Raw genomic sequence first — 20061 nt, 5'->3', positions numbered from 1 at the left:
GGGCCACTGATTGGGCGTGAGCCTGCTGGCAGGCACAGTGGGGCCGGGATGAGCGGGAGTGGCAAGTAGGAGCTGCAGGCGGTGTTGGATTGCGCATTTCGGCCTGATCCCCGCAGGCCACCCAGAGGGACCCCACCCATACACGAATTCATGCACCAGGCCGATAGTTTATATATAAAGAGATTTAAATAGAAATACTCATCTAGTCAGTCCCTCTCCAAAAATATATGCCAAACTCTGTACCTGAAGGTAGCATAGAAAAATCTTAGTGTTATTCATTTGTATGTTTCATCCCATTTTGCCCCTCACTATCTCAGGCCAAATTTCTTGACTTTTCTGACATATGTTAAATTATCCTGTCTAGAAGGGGATTTCCCCCTTTTCTTATTTATTTGCTTGTTTACTTGTTCATCTAAGTCCATTCTTTAAAAAATAAAAGTTGTAATGTCTAGACCTTCTAAATGCTAGCATCCTCAAACTAATTTCTTGGAAGCCATACTTTTTTTTTTCCAGATAGTACATAAAGTGAGGTCCAATTTTCCAGAAAGGAGAGATCTTTAAGCTCCCCTGTCTGCTACTTCTCACTTTATCTTTCTCTCACTTACTCACTCTCTCTCCAGGCCAGACTCAAGCAGAGTTAGCTATTTCCCAGGCTTTGAGAATTTGACCAAGACACAGATATTATAGTACATTTGGCTTTGTGCCTCCCCTCAAGTTAAAAATGTAAACAAAATCGTCATGCACACCCCAATTCCCCAACATCATTCTTCTAAGAGGTCCCATTTGAGGAATCTAACAACTCTACTTTTATCAATAATGTTGAATTTCCCTCTGATATTTATCGCATAAATATTACTTCTTCAACCTGAATAATGAATCTTGCTTCATACGATGTCCCAACTCAATGGCATTTGGTAAGTGTCAGGCACAGGATAAAGGTTAAACGGTTTGCCTCAATCTTAGTTTGACTTGCTAGAGAGCCTCAATCCTCACCATTCATAGGTATATCATTACTCCTTCTAGTATACAGGGTGGGACAAAAGTAGTCTTACCATGTGAAACGGAGTCTATTCTTGTATTATTATTCATTAACTAGAGGCCCAGTGCACGAAATTCGTGCATGCGGGGGGGGGGGGTCCCTCAGCCCAGCCTGCACCCTCTCCAATCTGGGACCCCTTGAGGGATGTCCAACTGCCCGTTTAGGCCCAATCCCAGGAGTGCTGGCTCCCAACAGCTAGCCTGCCTAATTGCCCCTAACCCTCCCCTGCCAGCCTGGTCGCCCTAACTGCCCTCCCCTGCAGGCCTTGTCCCTCCCAACTGCCCTCCCCTGCAGGCCTGGTCGCCCCCAAGTGCCCTCCTCTGCTGGCCTGGTTGCCCCCAACTGTTTTCCCCTGCAGGCCTGGTCACTACCAACTGCCCACCCCTGCTGGCCTGGTCACCCCCAACTGCCCTCCCCTGCTGGCCTGGTACCTCCCAACTGCCCTTTCCTGCAGGCCTGGTCCCCCCAAATGCCCTCCCTTGCAGGTCTGCTCCCTTCCAACTGCCCTCCCCTGTAGGCCTTGTCCTTGCCAACTGTCCTACCCTGCAGGCCTGGTCACTCCTAACTGCCCTTCCCTGCTGGCCTGATCACCCACAGCTGCCCTCCCCTGCTGGCCATCTTGTGGTGGCCATCTTGTGTCCACATGGGGGCGACCATCTTTGACCACATGGAGGCAGCCATCTTGTGTGTTGGAGTGATGGTCAATTTGCATATTAGGCTTTTATTATATAGGAATATTGTATTACTTTCCATACAACTGTAAACCCAGTTTTGCCCTATCCTTTATAAGGAAATGAAAAGATAGAGTCCAAGAGTGATGTTCTTCAAACACTAAACAACCAAGTGAGTTTGGGAAACACTCTATAAATGCTCCCCTTCTTGGAGATTTCCAGGGAACACAAACACTTTAAAACCCTGGGAAATCTCAAAAGCTGTGTAATTTGCTTGGTTTCAAAGAGCATTTGGTTCAAAATAGCAGTTGCCAAGAATGTTTAATTAGAAAAAATTTACCCTTGCATTAATACCTGTCAGCATGTTAAAGTGGCTTGAACAGCTAAATTCAATAAAAGTCGAGGGTTAGAAATATTTCAGGTTCATGGGCAGCTCCTCCTGCTCTCTCTCTGTAAGTCATAAAGGTCTTTCATGGCTAATATTTATTCTGGACCCTAACCACTGGGTCCTTTTGAAGTTAGTCCTAATTTAGTCACAGAAAAACCACCCTTTGACATCATTAAAGGACTATAGCAAAGCTGATGGGCAGGAATGGGGTCTCTGACTCATGAGTCAGTCCACCAGAATTAAATCCTTACTGCCCTTTCCAGATGCATGACCTTGAGCTGGGTGAGCCTCAGTTCCCTCATCTGTAAACTGAGAAAAATAAAGACAGCTACCTCAGAGGTCTGGGGAAGGATTCAATGAGATAATCCACATAAGACAGGTAAAAGAGTTCCTGACATGGGTGTTTTCTATCAATGTTATTTATTACGGTAACATTCAAATGACCCCATTTTGAGAAAGAAAGTAGGGGATGAAAGTGTGTCTGGAGTAGTCTTAGTTGTCCCTGAAAGTCCAGTCTTAGAGGCACATTTCCATTTCAGGAGTCAACGTTTATCAAAATGCATCAAACTTTATTGAATGTGATTCAGACAGGCTTTTATAATTGTCAATGACTGCCCCTGGCTCCTTCTGACACAGGGACACAGGCTTCAGTCAAGCAGCATTCCATTCATTTGAATATCAGCACATTGAGCTGGAAAAGACTGCCAAAGCTATCTAGTTTTGCTATGCCAAATATTTGGCATACATATCAACACTCCCCCCATTCCATACCCATGGCAGACATTGCTAATCCATCACAGTATTTTTCCCCTTGAGTCCAAACATGGCCACAGAATCCTTCTCAACGCAGTTCTGGGAACCACATCAGCTAACTGACTTGGACACATGAACGAAAACTGAATTGCCATCCCAAACCAATTCAACCTCTTTACCAATTCATGAAATTCTACAATGGTCTAATTTTAAAAATATATCCCATGTTATGGAGCTTCCTCATAGGGGAGGACAAGAAAGGAAAGGAGAGAAAAGGGGAATAGGTGTTAACGTTTAGTTAGCATTTAGTATTAATATTCAGGCTTTTCTTCCACTCACTATCTCCAACAACCCTGCAAAGAGCTCTGTTTTACACGTGAAGAAGCCACAGTTCGGAAGAGTTATAGGACTTTGTCTAAGGTTCCCAAGCAGGTAAACAGAATTTGACCTCATGTTCTCTCTCCCATCACAGTGCCTCCTTCAGGCTTTTCGAAGTCTTTTCGAGGCTATATCTTTGGCATTGGGTGGCTGATAATAGCTGACATAGGCCATCGTGTCACAGCCATTTTCAGAAAATCTCTAGCGTTATGTGTCTACCTAGAACCTGTTCTATTTAGATAAATCTCTTTCATTTTAACCATGGCTAAAGAGCTCAAAACCACTTTCCAATACTGTGAAAGAGTCAACCAGATTTCTTAAAATTCTGGATGAAGGCCAAAACTGAGGAAGCCATTGTTCCATTGGGAAATGAATGCAAATGCATATTTGAAACTTTTTTTTTGAGAATTTTTTAAGAATCCATGTTGCTGCCACTTGGTCAGACCATTTTTTATTTTCTTTTCTGTCTAGGCAAGAAATAGAAGAGGAAAAGCAAGTGCTCTGCAGAATTTTTATTTCAAAAATTAAAACCAGACCATACCAGGGCAGTTTGTGGTCTGAATGTATCAATGGACCTAGTCATATTTCATCTGAGCTTTTCTTAGGTATACTAAGCCACAAATATAAACCTCGGTACTGTGTCTGGGTGGAAATGTTTTATGGATTAAGATTTGGGCTTAATTTGGTTGGTAATGAAACTTCTGTTAGGAGGATGGGAGAGAGGAAGCCACGAAGCACCACCTATGCTTAAGTCAAATAACTAAAGAAAGAACACAATATTTGGGAGGTGTTGTACTAAGTATTGGCCATTTGACTTGGGTCTAAAATAAAAACCAAGCCCTGGCCGGTGCAGCTCAGTTGGTTGGAGCGTCATCCTGTACACCTGTACACCAAAAGGTCACAGGTTCAATTCCAGATCAGGGCACATACCCAGGTTGTGGGTTGGGTTGGATCTCTTAAAAATCAATGAAAACATGTCCTCGTGGAAGGATTAAAAAAAGAATAAAATAACAACCAAAATTAAGTTGGGCAGAAATATTGCTGAATTAGCAATGGACCATAGGTAATTAGAACCAAAGGGATGCTAGAATTGGAACCACACACACTTGCTTATTTTACAAGAGAGTGGCTATGACTTGCCGAAGGTCACCCAAGTGATTGTCAGAACAGTGGCTCAGAGCTCAGGAACCCTTGGGATGTTGACTAGAATCCCATGGGAAGGAGCCTTGTCTGTCTTGGCTACTTTCATAACCCCTGTGTTTAGAGGGGTGTCTGTCACATAGCACTTAATCACCGAATAGCTGAAGGAATAAATATGAACTAATTCCAGGAGTGCGGCTATGATGAATTCCTTGATGTATCTTGCCTTAGAAAAGATCACATGAGAATTAATTATTTGAGGGCCTTCAGGAAAACAAGAGGATGTGTTTGTTCATTAGTTTCATCAATATGAGTACCTGCTGTATATGAAATCAAGAAATATATTCAAATTTATTTTATTCTATATCAATATGTTGTGCATTTACTATGTTCTAGACACCATGCTTGGTGTTGGGTATTTAGAGATAAATGATTGCCTGTGTCAGACTATCTGTGGAGTTTACAATCTACAAAGAGTCTAACTGTGTGCATTTCTAACTATAGAAGGACTAACTGCACCCACACTGCTTACAGCCAACATAAATACAAGATAGAATTTGCTTCTTGCTCTGAAAGAGGAAGCTATACATCCATAATAAAGCTACCCCAAATCATTTTTAGAATGGCATATGATAGAAATACCACATCAAGTATTCGGAAAATTCAGAAGAGAGAAATGTTACCTGTAAAAACTTCTAATATTTTTACTTTATCTTGAAGGACAGATTTGTCCATTCAGAGACATCAAAAGGGCTTTCCAGCAGCCTTCAGGACATCTGGAATATTCTCCCAATGATAACTGAAATATAACAATATCTCCAGGTGTCCCTTGGCATGCTTTCTCTCTACAGCACCCACAGGCTACAGACACCGTCAGTCCCTAATTCCAGGGAATTCATAGTATTCTCCTTTTGAGCCAGGTGTTTGGAAGTCCTGTGGACAGAGCTTGGCTCTGGTCTCAGACCATAGTGCCTTTCCTTGGCCCTCCAGACTGAAGGCCATGTAACCTGGTGGCTCAGTGAACTTATTTTGGACTCAGATGGATCCGCATTCAAATCCCAACTCTGAACATGCACAAGCCACTTAATTATTCCATGCCGCAGTTTTCTCAACTGCAGCATGAGAAGATACCGCCTCATATCATTTTGTGAGAATCTGAAGTTGGAGATTTAAAATGCTCAGCACGGCCGAAACCGGTTTGGCTCAGTGGATAGAGCGTCGGCCTGTGGACTCAAGGGTCCCAGGTTCGATTCCGGTCAAGGGCATGTACCTTGGTTGTGGGCGCATCCCCAGTTGGGGGTGTGCAAGAGGCAGCTGATCGATGTTTCTCTCTCATCGATATTTCTAACTCTCTATCCCTCTCTCTTCCTCTCTGTAAAAAATCAATAAAATATATAAAAAAAATGCTCAGCACGGACTCTGGTCATTTCGACCAGCCCTGCTGAAACTTGCTTGTGTAAGTTCTAGTTTCTGAGATTTCGGGAGTCAGAGAACCGGTCCTTACTGGCCCAGTCTCCCCAGCACCCAGCACATTGTGCAGCACATAGTAAGTAAACAGCAAGCAGTTCTTTTTTTTTTTTTTAATTTCTTTATTGATTAAGGTATCACATATTTGTCCTCATGCCCCCATTCCCATCCCACACCCCTCCCCACACATGCCCCCACCCCCCTGTTGTCCCCAACTGCTGGTTAGGTGCATATGCTTGCACACAAGTCCTTTGGTTGATCTCTCCCCTTTACCCCCACCCTCCCCTACCCTCCCTCTGAGGCCCGACAGTCTGGTCCGTGCCTCCTTGTTTCTGGGTCTGTTCTTGTTCATCAGTCTATGTTCATTATTTCCACTAGATGAGTGAAGCAGTTCTTAAAGGAAACAACATTTTTACTCTTGCTGGTGGCTTGGGAGCATGCACAGTGTTCTCAATCTACAGTGACCCTTAAGAATATCACAAATATTAAATCCATAATACATCTATTTAAAATCTACCAGTATTTCATTTTTAGGAGGAAACTGTAAGCTTTATGATCATAGGGAACGTGCATATCTTCTTCATTTTTGTATCCCTCATACTTAACACAGGGCTTGGCACCTGGTAGGTTATTTGATAAATATGTACTGAAAAGATGGGTAGTTATATAGATGAATGGATGAATATATAGATGGAGGGATGGGTGATGATTGGAAAATTGAAGAAATATTACAGGAGCAAGAAATCTGGAAATCTCTTAACACAGATGTTCTCCGAAATCCCATTGCTCATATTTCTCCCTGAAGGCCATTAAATTGATCACAGACTAGGAATTACTAGAAGCCTTTCATATGCAGTTAATTTTAAAGTCCTCCCAGTAATCTGGGGAAAGAGATAAACCTCAATCAAATTTCTAGATCAAGAGGCAGGATCTGTGGGTTTAATATCAGCTTAACCACTAATTAGCTGGTGGCCCTTTCTGGGCGTTTCAATTCTGTTCTCCTTCATGTCGCGTACTCCGTCTACTGAATTGGACATGGCTACCTGGAGTGATATACTCATAGCGATTCTGAAGTGGGCTCCACAGAAGTACGTGGGTAGTGATTAGAAAGATACTGCCTCATATCATTCTGCCATGAACACTAGAAGCTTATCTGGGGGGTAGGGGAGCCACAGATAGGCCACTCCTGGAGTTAGCGATCTTACAGTTGCGCCTAAGCCTGCTCAAGTCTCATTTTAATTCTTTAATCTGATGTTTGTCCATGTCTGTGGAAAGTATTGCAAATCTGAGCCAAATGTTTCCCGTCAGGAGCAATGTCTTGGAAGATTAAAAATCACAGCAGCCTGTTCTGGAGAAAGCCTGGCTGAGCAGCATGGCCAGCCAACCCAGAAGCAGCACGGCCTCTTGGCCGGTACTAACCTCCCTGAAAAGGGCTCCACCCAGGCTCATGGGCGCGCCTGTCTTGCTACTGAAGTAGAATAGATAGGCTAGGAGGAGGCCAAGAGTATGGCCATAGCTTTCTTTCTCTCCCAAGGGTTTTTGAGTATCCCTGGTCTTTAGGGCCTCCCCAAACTCCCCTAGTAATTCCTCAACCTTCAGAGTAGCCTTCAGTCACTGCCTTCTCCAAACAAAAGACACCAACCCCTCACACAATAGCAACACATACCAGTTAGGCACTGTCCTAAGTATTTCCAGGTATAATCTAATTTTTCTCACTTGCAGTTGACAGAACTCTGTTGTGGGGTGGATATTAGTGTTATCACTTCACAAATAAGAAAACTGAGGTTCAGCACTAACCGGTTTGGCTCAGTGGATAGAGCGTCCACCTGTGAACTGAAGGGTCCCAGGTTTGATTCCGATCAAGGACGTGTACCTTGGTTGCGAGCACATCCCCAGTACGTGTGCAGGAGGCAGCTGATCGATGTCTCTCTCATCGATGTTTCTAACTCTCTATCCCTCTCCCTTCCTCTCTGTAAAAAATCAATAAAATAAAATAAAAAGAAAATTGAGGTTCAGAGAGGAAGTGTTACGTAGCATCTGAATTGAGCCATATGAAGTTACTCCTATCCAACCATTTTTTACCTACAAAAATGGCAATTCTGTATGGTTCCAACTCATAGCAAATGGCAGAACCAGGATCTGATAGTATTCAACTGACTCTAGAGCAGATGTTCTCAAACATTGCGCCGATGTCCCAGGATATTTGTCCATGGTAGCATTTATCATTCTTCCCTATAATTGTCTGTTCACAAGAGCTTTCCTTTCTGGACTCACTGAGAGCACATACACCTCACAGCCTGGTCTTAGGACTCACGCATCTCTGTTGAATGCAAGAATGAATGGTTTTTTAAAATAAACTCATCCTCAGCTTTCTGGGAAGATTGTTGGCTCCACTAGCATCCTAACTGAGCAACCGGTTAAGCCACCATGTTACCTAAATGGATACTTGCTTTTCAGTGCCAGGACTCGAACACCTAGGGCTTGGAAGCATTTGGGTTTGGCAATCAGAGTTTTCTCAATTCTTTTAAGATGAAGGTTGAGCTGGACTCAGTCAACTATAAAGATCCGATGTCCTTGGAAAAGAAATCCACACTGAAGGCTCTCTCCTGGCTCCTCTCTCTTCCTGACACATGCCAAGAAGGAATTTATGAATGTTGGGAAGAACGGAGGGTGAGGAATTTCTAGAACCTTTAAGAATGCCATGTAAGCCACTCCGTGCTTAACTGGCTGTGCACACACAAAACATGCTCTTGGTGTGAGCCGTCTCATGCGTTGCCAAAATGATGTGGAAAGGGATTCATTTGAATTGCTAAACTGAGAATCCTCCTTGTTCCCCCCAACCTAGGATATTTCACATTCGTGCCTAAATCAACAAGACAAATATATTCTTTGAGTTACTAAAAATGAAGTGACCAGTAACTAATTCTGAAATATGATGCTAGCTTGTTGGAAGTTTTATCTTTATCTAAAAATGAAATTGTTTATTCTCCAGCTGTGACTAAGGAAAAATCCAAAGGTTGTTGATTCCTTCAACTAGCAATGGTCTTTGTCCTGTGGTGAGGTGCCTAAAAATAACCCTTAGTTTATTCCATGCTGCTTCTAAAGGCTAGAGCTCTACTGGGGGAGAAGGGGAATTTGATAACAAGCCAAGAGGCATCTTAAAGTATAAAATTATTAACCAATAAGTCCCTGAAACATGGTTGCCATGATATTGACTGTGGTTTCCCGGTTAAATGAAGGAACTTGAGTAATGTTTGGAATAAAAATTTACAATGCCAAAATCTGGAGAATCATCCTACACTGGCAGCATCTAACACCAAAGAATGAAGCAAAAACTAATTTTTTTTATCTTTCTTCAGTAATGAAGTCCGAATACTTTAGCACCCCTTATCCACCCTCTAGAATAAAACTTTTAGGACCATATTTTTTGCAGGGAATAAGCACCATAAATGTGACAGGTATTTGGAGACCAAGGAAGTAAATACAGAAGCCTATGTTTTTTCAACAGACAACACTATGAGCAGTTAGGCATGTAGCCTAAGAGAGACACCGTGTCCTCCTTGCTGTGGCTCTCCTGACTCGTGTGCTCTCTTTCCATTCCCCAGGTGTATTTACACCCCAGTGGCATCCCATAATGTTATTTGACCTTTGCCTGTGTCGGGCATCCGCAAAGAGGAGCTGTTGTTATTACTGTCATCTTCTTCCAACTCCGTTGCTTTTTCTCATACAGTTCCCTCTTTCTAGACTTCTGCAGGCTTCACATTACACCCCCTACTACAGCTGTATCCATCTGTGTTTTAGAATCTCACCCATCCTTCAGGTCCATCTCTTTTGAGGTGATTTTCTTGAGTACCTCAAAAGGATGTAGCCTCCCTCTGCTCTGAACTTTAATAGGCTTAGGTTGGTCAATCCTTTTAGTTACCTATTAAATTATTATTGTAGTCATGATGTATCTCCCTGATTCTTCCATCCCTCTATATGCATGGTTTCCTCTCTGATCTATTCTCTAATTAATAAGTGTTATTATTATTGCTTCTATTTTCATTAGCTACCATATATTGAGCACCTACTGTGTGTCAGGCACTGTGTTAGTAGCTTAATATACATCTTCTCATTTTATCCCATCCTCCCACAAAACTATGAACTAGACATATGTATAACCTTGTATGAGATGAGGCAAGTGAGACTCAGGTAGCAGCTACTAAATGGAAGAGCTGGATTCTAACACAGGTTTAGTTCTCCCAGAGACTAGGCTGTTTCTTCCACATCCAGCTGCTCATCAACAAAATTTTTTAGACTAATAAAGGAAATGGACTTGGTTCCTTTAAAAACTCTGGAGCAAAGTAGTTCAGGGTCAACAGAAGAAGGAGAATCCTGAGTTTTTCTTTTACAAGCTCTATCAGCTCCCAAGAAAAGGGTGAGGCAGGGCAGGACCAGATGATAGGTGTGGCCAAAGTGGTATAAAGAGCAGCTTATTTTGAGTTTGATTTGAGGAGAAGAATCTCCTGTAGAACTTGGAGCTTTAAGGTATACAGAGAGAAAGTGAAGAAAATGTCCTATTCCAAGGGTAGGAAGTGGGAGGAGGATGCTGACGTGGGGCAAGGTGGATGTTCCTTCATATTTGAGAACTCTTATCCTGTACATGTTTGAACATGTAACATATGGAAATTACAGTGCACATACATATTGTGTTTAGGTGAGTTACTCAAAGGAACTCCCTAGTCTCCTGGCACCTCTATCTGAGGTATTCCCCCTGTTTTCATTAGGAGACTTAACAACTGCATAACTTTCTTAAAGACTCTCTGACCTCTCTGAGCCTCAGTTGTACCAAGGGCTTAACCTTTTGCACTCGGACGTCGAGTGTGACTCGACACGGTTAGCATTAGAATAAAGGAATCGAGAAAAAAGCAAGCGAGTGCAAAGGGTTAATATCACCAAGCAGCCCTCTAAACTGGTGCCGCTCAATGGAACTTGCTGCAATGGTGGGAATGCTCTTTATCTGAAGTGTCTGATATTGTAGACACGAGCCATGTCACTATTAAGCATTTGAAATGGGGGTACAACTGAGGATGGAATTTTTCATTGTTTTTAATTTTAATTCTTTATGATTTTAATAACCACTGTGGCTAGTGGCTGCCATATTGGACAGTACAGTTCTCGATCAGTTTTCTACCTCTTCTTAAGCCTTCTCTCTCATGAGGAAATTTTTATGGTAGATTTTTTTCCCTCCAGATTAATTATGTTTTGAGTAGTTAATGTGAAAGGAGACACCTAAAGAGTTTCACAGAAACAATTCACAGCAGTTCATTTGGCTCTAAAAGTTTATTTAGATAAAGATAGAAAACAAGTCTGGTCCACACATGTATTTTTCTGCATTCGGCATATATGCTGAGACGGCGTACAAAGCAAGGCAGCTTGCATGGCTCGGACACAGCCACGTTGTCCTGGATATGTGACCTCAACAATCTATGTATTGAGCCTGTGTCTCTTCTTGCTGCCTTTCTTTGCAAACATTGACTCACGAAATCCTTTAATCTCGCCATAAAAGATAGGTATGTAGGTAGATAGATGGATAGAGGTAGAGGTAGAGATAGATTTAGAGATGGGGGGTAGAGAGAGAGAGAAAAAAAACCATCTTCCAGCGTAGAGAGAGAAGACTTTACTTCATTGCAGAACTCTTATCCTTGCTTAAAAAAACAAATCCGCATATGCCAAAGAAGTTTCAAGAGTTGGGAGAAAGAAAATCCTGGAAAAAATGTTAAGTGAAGCCCATATTTTTTACTGCAAAGCTTCCTTTTATTGAGCTCTTGCTGCTGCCAAGCACTATACCATTCCCATTACTCACGTTATCTCACACACTTTTCACAACAGTCCTATGAGGACACTCGTATCACACTTTACTGATGACAGGACTCTGGCTTACGGTGCTAGTTAATACCTCACTCATGGAAGAGGAGGTGGTTGAACATTGACTCAAACCCAAGGCAGCATGTCTACAAAGCCTGTGCTCTTCACCACTATTCCAACACCTTGGAGCTTGCTATACTCTCAAAGAAGACTTTTCGACTGGATATTTCCAACTAGAAAAATGTTTCTCCTGTTGTGCTGAAATGTGACTTTTAGTAAGCAACCCTCCTCTTCACCATCAACACATATACACATCAGCACTTGTTCTGTCCTTTGGGGCCACAAGGGACAAGCCAGCTCCTGCTCCTGCAGGATTTAGGCATGGTATCCCTGTTCCTCTCAATCTTAGTTTTTCCAGCTACAGGATGGACACACAGCTCCACACTTCTGCCTCCTACAAGACATTTTCCAGACTCTCCATTGCCTGATCACTTCATATAAAGATTATCTGCTTGTGCTTTTTAAAGAGTCTCTATGAGATAAGTTGTTCATTCTCAGATTTTAAAAGCCCTACTGTCAGAATGTGATCCTTCATGTCTAACCTAAATATCACTAGCTGCAATCTACAGTTTCCCCTTGTCTATCCTCAAAGGGGACATTAGCCAGTTAGTTGTCTGCATGTAACATTCTTAAAGGTTATTATTTGCTCTCTATCTTTTGCCTCTCTGGTGTAAATATGTCCAGTTCTAGTACATTATCATCATAAGTTTTACCCCCACACCTTTTAGTGATTTCTGCAGCTCCTCTTTGATCTAGATTCAAGCTACTGCTGAGTTTAGGACTAGATTCAATGAGGAGGTCAAGCTTAAGCAAAAGGAGGCTATGGGCATGGACTCGTACTAGGTTTTGTTCCTAGAAGTGCAACGGAATTGGAGCTATATTTTAATGTGTACCTACTATGGGCCTGACACCATGCTGAGCTAATCTGTAACTCCCTCAGGAAGAAGTTTCACCCCCATTTTACAAATGAGGTCATAATTAGGATAAATAGCTTGTCCCAAGTCTTAGAGCTAGAGAGTGGCATTTGAACCCAGGGGTGTCTAAGTCCAAAGCTGAGGCAGTTTCTACCACATTGAAGATATAACTGGTCTTTCCCAAAGTACAAAAGTATCCACTTGCCCTTAGACAGCCATCAGCCAATGGGGAATACTCAGCCCTCAAAAATCCCATTTCCTTCCTCTGAACAATGCAGCATTTGGCTCTGCCAGCGCACGTCTCCTACACGCACAGTGAAAAATCCTCATTCAACCCTTAGTCTGGTCATTATTACCCTAGACTCATTGCCTTAGAGTCCCAACCAGCAACTCTAATGGCTTTTTAGATGGAAATTTAAGTCATTTAGCAACACACACAAAAGTGTTGGGTAAAAGTCCAAGAGCATTTCAAACTGGCCCATGGCCCTTTCTCATTAAAAAAAAAAAAAAAAAAAAAGGTGGGGGAGGGGGAGCTAAGAATTGATGGGAGAAGGGTGGGAAGAAAGGAAGGCAAAGAGATTTGAAGCAATTGAAAGAGAGTAGACAATCAATAAATATTTGTCCAATAAACAAATGGGCTATGCTGGTTTGAGAGAAGAGAAATTGCCAAGTTCTCTTCTTCATAATAATTTTTATTCAGTGGGCTTGCCTACATCACAGATGCACCAATTCTTACTTAGGAAACTAATTTGAATGAAAAAGCATACTTAGAAGAAGGTTTTGTTTCTCTTTTTTTGTCTTTGTTTTATTTTCTTATGTTTGTTTTTGTCCTAACCAGCGTGTAGAAGCCCTAATTAGATGTTACATGATAATTGGTGAAATATCAAATATGAATATAATCAGGATATGGTATGGATAGGAAGTTCTTGATTCTATGCACAGCTGGTGCCTTCTAAGTCCCCAGACCCTTGCTTAGCCCTACAGAAATGCTTCATGGTTCAAGTCTCCCCACCACAATCCCTCTCCAGGTTTTGCAGAGACTTTCTGTCATCATAGAAGAGATGATGACCAGGGATCATGTTCATGCATTTTTGTCATTGGGATTCTTAAGATCTTCCTGAAAAACACGTTGGAAAACCTGTTATAGAATAGGCAATCCAAATATCACATCTAATTGACATAAATAACTAACTTAGGATATGTAAGACTAAGAATGGCATGGGCATAGGAAAATGTCAATTTGTGGAAAAACAAATAGCTCTCAATTATTTTCTTGAATTACACTCAGGTGTATCTCTTAGTGAGAAAAAGGACTATAAATGATATCATGCCGTATACAGATTATTCTCATATGTATCCAAGGCATGTGTTAATCAATAGTATAAGCACCTAAAGTTTCACTTGTCTTCTATCTTTACTCAGTCATTTCTCATTGCCTTTGACAACTCCCCTTCCCTCTGCCACATGATTGCCAATACAGGTAAACAGCTGTAACGCAGACAAATATGACAACTTAGCAGGGTAAGAACTGCCTCACAGTAGCATGTCACCTCCAACCTCTGTTTGTATCTGATCCTCTTTACTCCTTTAGAGACCACTGTATCTCAACACTACAGTGAATATTGAATGAATACCAGGAGAGCTTCAAATATAGGAGACACAAAGTAAACATTCACTACAATTGCAGAGTCAGTGGATTCAATGAGAAGAACATACTAATAAGCTTGTTGTTTTTATTTACTTATAGAAGAGAATTTCTTCAAGAAGATCAGGAACAACTGATTTATTCAACTCTGCTTCCAAGAACCCAACTCTACCTGAGAGTAAGACGCCCTAGCATCTTAGAACCCCAGAAACATCCCACCAAACCCACCTCCACCATGGGGGCCGTGACTCGGCTGTTGGTGGGCATATGCCTAGCTTTGCTCGCCCTCCCTGCTGAAGGTGGGGTCCTCAAGAAAGTCATTCGGCATAAGCGACAGACTGGGGTGAACATCACTCTGCCGGAGGAGAACCAGCCAGTGGTGTTCAACCACGTCTACAACATCAAGCTGCCTGTCGGGTCCCAGTGCTCCGTGGATCTGGAATCAGCCAGTGGGGAGAAGGATCTGGCCCCACCCTCAGAGCCCAGCGAAAGCTTCCAGGAGCACACCGTGGACGGGGGAAACCAGATCGTCTTCACACACCGCATCAACATCCCCCGCCGGGCCTGTGGGTGTGCCCCTGCTCCTGACATCAAGGAGCTCCTGAGCCGACTGGAGGAGCTGGAGAACCTGGTGTCGTCCCTGCGGGAGCAGTGCAGCATGGGAGCGGGCTGCTGCCTCCAGCCTGCCGAAGGTACGAGTGGGAGAAATGATGAGCATGGCAAGATACTTGAGTTGTTTCCAAAGTGGGTTCCCGGGGAAACTAGCCTTGCAAGGGATTCATTGCAAAGAGATTTGATGGTCAAATAAATGTGGAGAATGTAACCATCTCTATTCTGCTGTCAGTGACAAATGTTTCTCAGAGGAATTTATAGTAATTTCACTTTAATCACTTGTTTCCAAAATTTATTTGACCATGAAATGTACACATTCTCTACCTCAAAACCTATTAACACATTATGAAACTCCTGACCCAAAGATCAGACCCTGAAAGGTACTGATATAGCCTTATTACCCCATTGTACAAATAGGGAAACTGAGGCCCAGAAGTAGGATGGGATTTCTCAAGGTCCTGCAATAAGTGACCAAGTTAGGACTTAAACCACAATATTGCAGCCCTGGCTTGTGTGGCACAGTTGGTTGGGTGTCATCCCATGCGCTAAAAGGTTACCAGTTTGATTCCCAGTCAGAGCACATGCCCGGGTTGCAGACTCGATCCCCTGTAGCGGGCATGCAGGAGGCAGCTGATCAATGCTTCAATCTCACATGGCTGTTTTGTTTGTTTTTTTTTTTCTCTCTCCCTCTCCCTTTCTCTAAAAATGAATGTTTTTAGAAAAGGTTTAAAATAAAAAACAGTCTTCCACACCCTGGTGTTATTACAAAGGTACAAGGCCACCCATAGCAGTACAAAGCCTGATAATTGGAATAAATGCTCCAGTTGAATGGTAGTAATGATAATGATCACAACTATGGTTTCAGCCCCTTTTATGCACATGGCCCTATAATTCATTATCTAACTTAACCCTCCCAACAACCTTTAATATAAGGCTGAAAGTCCATTCTACATATCTAAGAACTGAGACTCAAAGAACTCAACCAACTGACACAAAGGGTGATAAGGGATGGAAGCTTTGAACAGGCCTGTGTGTCTTCAGAATTCACAGTCCTCCAGTAATACCAGCCTTCAGCCTTTTAAAAGAAAGGTTACCACTTTGAAATCATTACTTCATCTCCATTCCCTAAAGTTGATAGAACTGCAGGAGTTTCAACAGCTTGAAATCAGAGATGAAAATATCTATTTCTGCCACTCAGAAAAAATTACCCTGAATTACTTGGACAAATTATTTTAAGAGTAGACCTAATCAGTAGGCTTAGTGGAAAGTACTAAAGATGTGCTCTAGGATTCTAAGGCAAAAAAAAAAAAAAAAGTTTCCTTTATGCATATATTGGTTTATCTTCTACCTCTCAACTCCCTGGGAGTTACACAATAGGATTAATTCTAAAAAGTGGGTTGGAATGCTTGTCTAGAGCAGCAGTGCCAGCCAACAGGAATATAATGTGAGAATATATATAACCTTAGATTTCCAGTAGTCAAAATAAAGAAATGAAAAGAAGCAGCTAAAGATAATATGAATTATCTATTTTATTTAACCCAGTAGAACTAAAATATCCATGTTTCAGCCTGTAATAAATATAAAAACTACTAGCGTTCCCGTTGCAGGAAAAATCCTGCAATAGGGTTTCCTGCTGCACTCTACCCCGCCCCGCCTCTGCTCCTCCCTTGTCCCCCCGCCCGCCTTCTCTGCCAGCCCGCCTCACTCTCCTTCTTCCTTCTCCCCCGGCCCCGCCTCCACTCCTCCCTTGTCCCCTGGCCCGCCTTCTCCGCCAGCCCGCCCCACTCTCCTTCTTCCTTCTCCCCCCACCCCGCCTCCGCTCCTCCCTTCTCCTCCCTCCCCCCTCCCCCGGCTTGCTTGCTTCTCCGCAGCATTGCTCCCTTCAGCATCTCTTGGCTTCTTTCTAAGCTGTCTTGATATGCAAATTAGCCGCCATATTTGTTGGGATAATTTGCATACTCGTCCTGATTGGTTGGTGGGCACGGCTTGGCTGGTGGGCGTGGCTTGGTGTAGCGAAGGTGCGGTCAATTTGCATATTTGTCTATTAGGTAGGATTAATGGATACTTTATATTCTTTCACACTGAGCCTTCGAAATCCGGTGTGGATTTGACACTTCCAGCCCATCTCAATTCAGACCAGACACTGTTCAATTGCCCAAGAGCCACAGGTGGCCAGTGGCCACCGTACTACACAGCACAAGCGTAGAGTCTCACTTTGCAAACCAACTTTTTAAAAAACTGCCTTCCTTCCTGGTGTCAGAAAGGGGATGAACCATATTCATTCAACTGTATTTAGATGCAGAGAAAGTGGAGTGGGTGTCCTTGCTTCTCCCTGGGTCCCACGGAGACCACGTCAGTTACTCCTGTAAGTGGAGCTGACACATGATACAGACTTGAAAGAGCTGAAGTCATGTCCGTGCTGACCCGTGTCCCTCAGACTCACCACGGCAACCTCCAGGAAAGAGAGGAAAAAGAAACAGAGGCCGATGAGTTCTGTGGGGGCAGAGCCCAATTGCAAGTTGTCCTCGCAGAATTAGAAAGCCACTCATTCACTTTCTCGTTTCAGTTAGGAAAATTAGAAAGCTTTGGTCACGTAAACCCATATGCCAACTTGAGTCAACCCAAACAAATCTCTGCAAGATGGGCACAACAGTCAGGTCTCCATGTCCCCCTTTAACCCTAATGGGCCCCAGGGAAGTGGGTCTATTGGTCCCACTTGACCGATGAAGAAACTGGGCTCTGGAAAGAGTCTACAGCCTGTCCCAAATGCAGCACAACTATTGAGTCAAAGAGTCAGAATTGGGTTCAGTTAAACAATTATTTCTTGGAAATCTCTTATGTGCCTGACCTTGGCTAGACTATGTAGAAGTAACACAGCCCAGCATAACACATTCCACAAGGCAGTGATCCATAACCATCGGGGTTGTGGGACTATGTGAAAATTTGGTGAAAACTATAGACCCTCTCCCTAGGGGTAGAAATACACACAGACACACATGCCTATGAACCTAAACACACGCAGTCTTTGCATGTAAGTCTACAAATTTCAGAGAGTTCAAGCTAAGAATTCCTACCCAGTGTAATTAGATATAAGTTCCATCTGATTTCACACAGTAAGCAACTAGTTTTTAAGCCAGCTGGGGCCCGAGGGTGCAACTGTGCTCTGGCAGAATCCGAATCTGGGTTTCAAGGGTAGGAACCGGAAAATTGGGCTGCTGTGCTCAGCTGAGAGCCTCTGATCTCTCTATTGCAGGCCGCCTGGACACTAGGCCTTTCTGCAGCGGCCGGGGCAACTTCAGCACCGAAGGGTGCGGCTGTGTTTGCGAGCCTGGCTGGAAAGGCCCCAACTGCTCTGAGCCTGAATGTCCCGGCAACTGTCACCTGCAAGGCCAGTGCCTCGACGGGCAGTGCATCTGCGACCAGGGCTTCACCGGGGAGGACTGCAGCCAGCTGGCCTGCCCCAGCGACTGCAACGACCAGGGCAAGTGCGTGAATGGGGTCTGTGTCTGCTTCGAAGGCTACACCGGGGCTGACTGCAGCCAGGAGCTGTGCCCGGTGCCCTGCAGCGAGGAGCACGGCAGGTGCGTGGACGGCCGGTGTGTGTGCCAGGACGGCTTTGCGGGTGAGGACTGCAACGAGCCCCTGTGCCTCAACAACTGCTACAATCGCGGGCGCTGCGTGGAGAACGAGTGCGTGTGCGACGAGGGCTTCACGGGCGAGGACTGCAGCGAGCTCATCTGCCCCAACGACTGCTTCGACCGGGGCCGCTGTGTCAACGGCACCTGCTACTGCGAAGAAGGCTTCACGGGGGAGGACTGTGGGCAGCTCACCTGCCCCAACTCCTGCCACGGCCAGGGCCGGTGCGAGGAGGGCCAGTGCGTGTGCGACGAGGGCTTTGCCGGCGCGGACTGCAGTGAGAAGAGGTGTCCCGCCGACTGCCACAACCACGGCCGCTGCATCGCCGGGCAATGTGAGTGTGACGACGGCTTCACGGGCGCTGACTGCAGTGAGCTCAGATGCCCCAAAGGCTGCAGCGGCCACGGCCACTGCGTCAACGGGCAGTGTGTGTGCGACGACGGCTACACCGGAGAGGACTGCAGCCAGCTGCGGTGCCCCAACGACTGTCACAGCCGGGGCCGCTGCATCAAGGGCAAGTGTGTGTGCGAGCAGGGCTTCCAGGGCTACGACTGCGGTGAGATGAGCTGCCCCAATGACTGCCACCAGCACGGCCGCTGCGTGAACGGCATGTGTGTCTGTGACGACGGCTACACGGGCGAGGACTGCCGGGATCTGCGGTGCCCCAAGGACTGCAGCCACCGGGGCCGCTGCGTGGAGGGGCGGTGCGTGTGTGAGGACGGCTTCACCGGCCGCGACTGTGCAGAGCTGTCCTGTCCTGGGGACTGCCATGGCCAGGGTCGCTGCGTGAACGGGCAGTGCGTGTGCCACGAAGGCTTCATGGGCAAAGACTGCAAGGAGCGGAGGTGTCCCAGTGACTGTAACGGCCGCGGCCGATGCGTGGATGGCCAGTGCGTCTGCCACGAGGGCTTCATGGGCCTGGACTGTGGGCAGCGCTCCTGCCCCAATGACTGCAGTCACTGGGGGCAGTGCATCGCAGGCCGCTGCATCTGCAATGAGGGCTACACCGGGGAGGACTGCTCAGAGGGTGAGTACCAGAGCTCCCACCACGGGGATGAGGCTGTGACTGACTGTACACCTGGTATGTGTGAATATTAAACACACTAACTCTTTGAAGGGCCTGATTATTCACCTGCTGAGGCGCTACCTATTTAAAGTCTCAGAGGCTCAGAGAGGTTATGGAATTGTCCCAAGGACACACAGCTAATAGATCACAAAGCTGATATCTGAGTCTGCCTAGCTCATCTACACTGAGGTTAACACCCATGCCCAGTAGAAGAAATGATAACCTCCCTTTTGTTAAGCACCAACTTTCTTTCCTACTTCCCACTTCCCACTGACATCAAATCAGTAATAAACTCAATCCCTCTATTTGGAGGGAGGTAAAAAATCAGCTACATTGACTGAGCAGTAAGACTTTATAAAACAAACTGTTTTCCATGCACACTCAACTAAAGACTAAATGCTGATCACTTACGAGTCAGGCCCGTCTCTTACATCATCTTCTCTGC

At 44.6% G+C, this 20061-nt stretch overlaps 1 protein-coding gene across 4 annotated transcripts in view; it reads left to right on the top strand.

The window, feature by feature from the left end:
* TNC (tenascin C) overlaps nucleotides 1-20061 on the top strand; it is an 86925-nt gene that overhangs the window by 11870 nt on the left and 54994 nt on the right. For all 4 annotated transcript variants that reach the window (XM_079790357.1, XM_079790358.1, XM_079790359.1 and 1 more), the window contains exons 2-3: nucleotides 14405-14994; nucleotides 18168-19577. In XM_079790357.1, coding sequence (XP_079646483.1) covers nucleotides 14538-14994; nucleotides 18168-19577 — 1867 coding nt within the window. In that variant the 5' untranslated portion in view covers nucleotides 14405-14537. The remainder of the gene's footprint in view (nucleotides 1-14404; nucleotides 14995-18167; nucleotides 19578-20061) is intronic.

The sequence above is a fragment of the Cnephaeus nilssonii genome (assembly GCF_951640355.1).
Source record: "Cnephaeus nilssonii genome assembly, chromosome: 14".
NCBI lineage: Eukaryota > Metazoa > Chordata > Mammalia > Chiroptera > Vespertilionidae > Cnephaeus > Cnephaeus nilssonii.
This window is presented reverse-complemented; position numbering and strand designations above follow the sequence as displayed.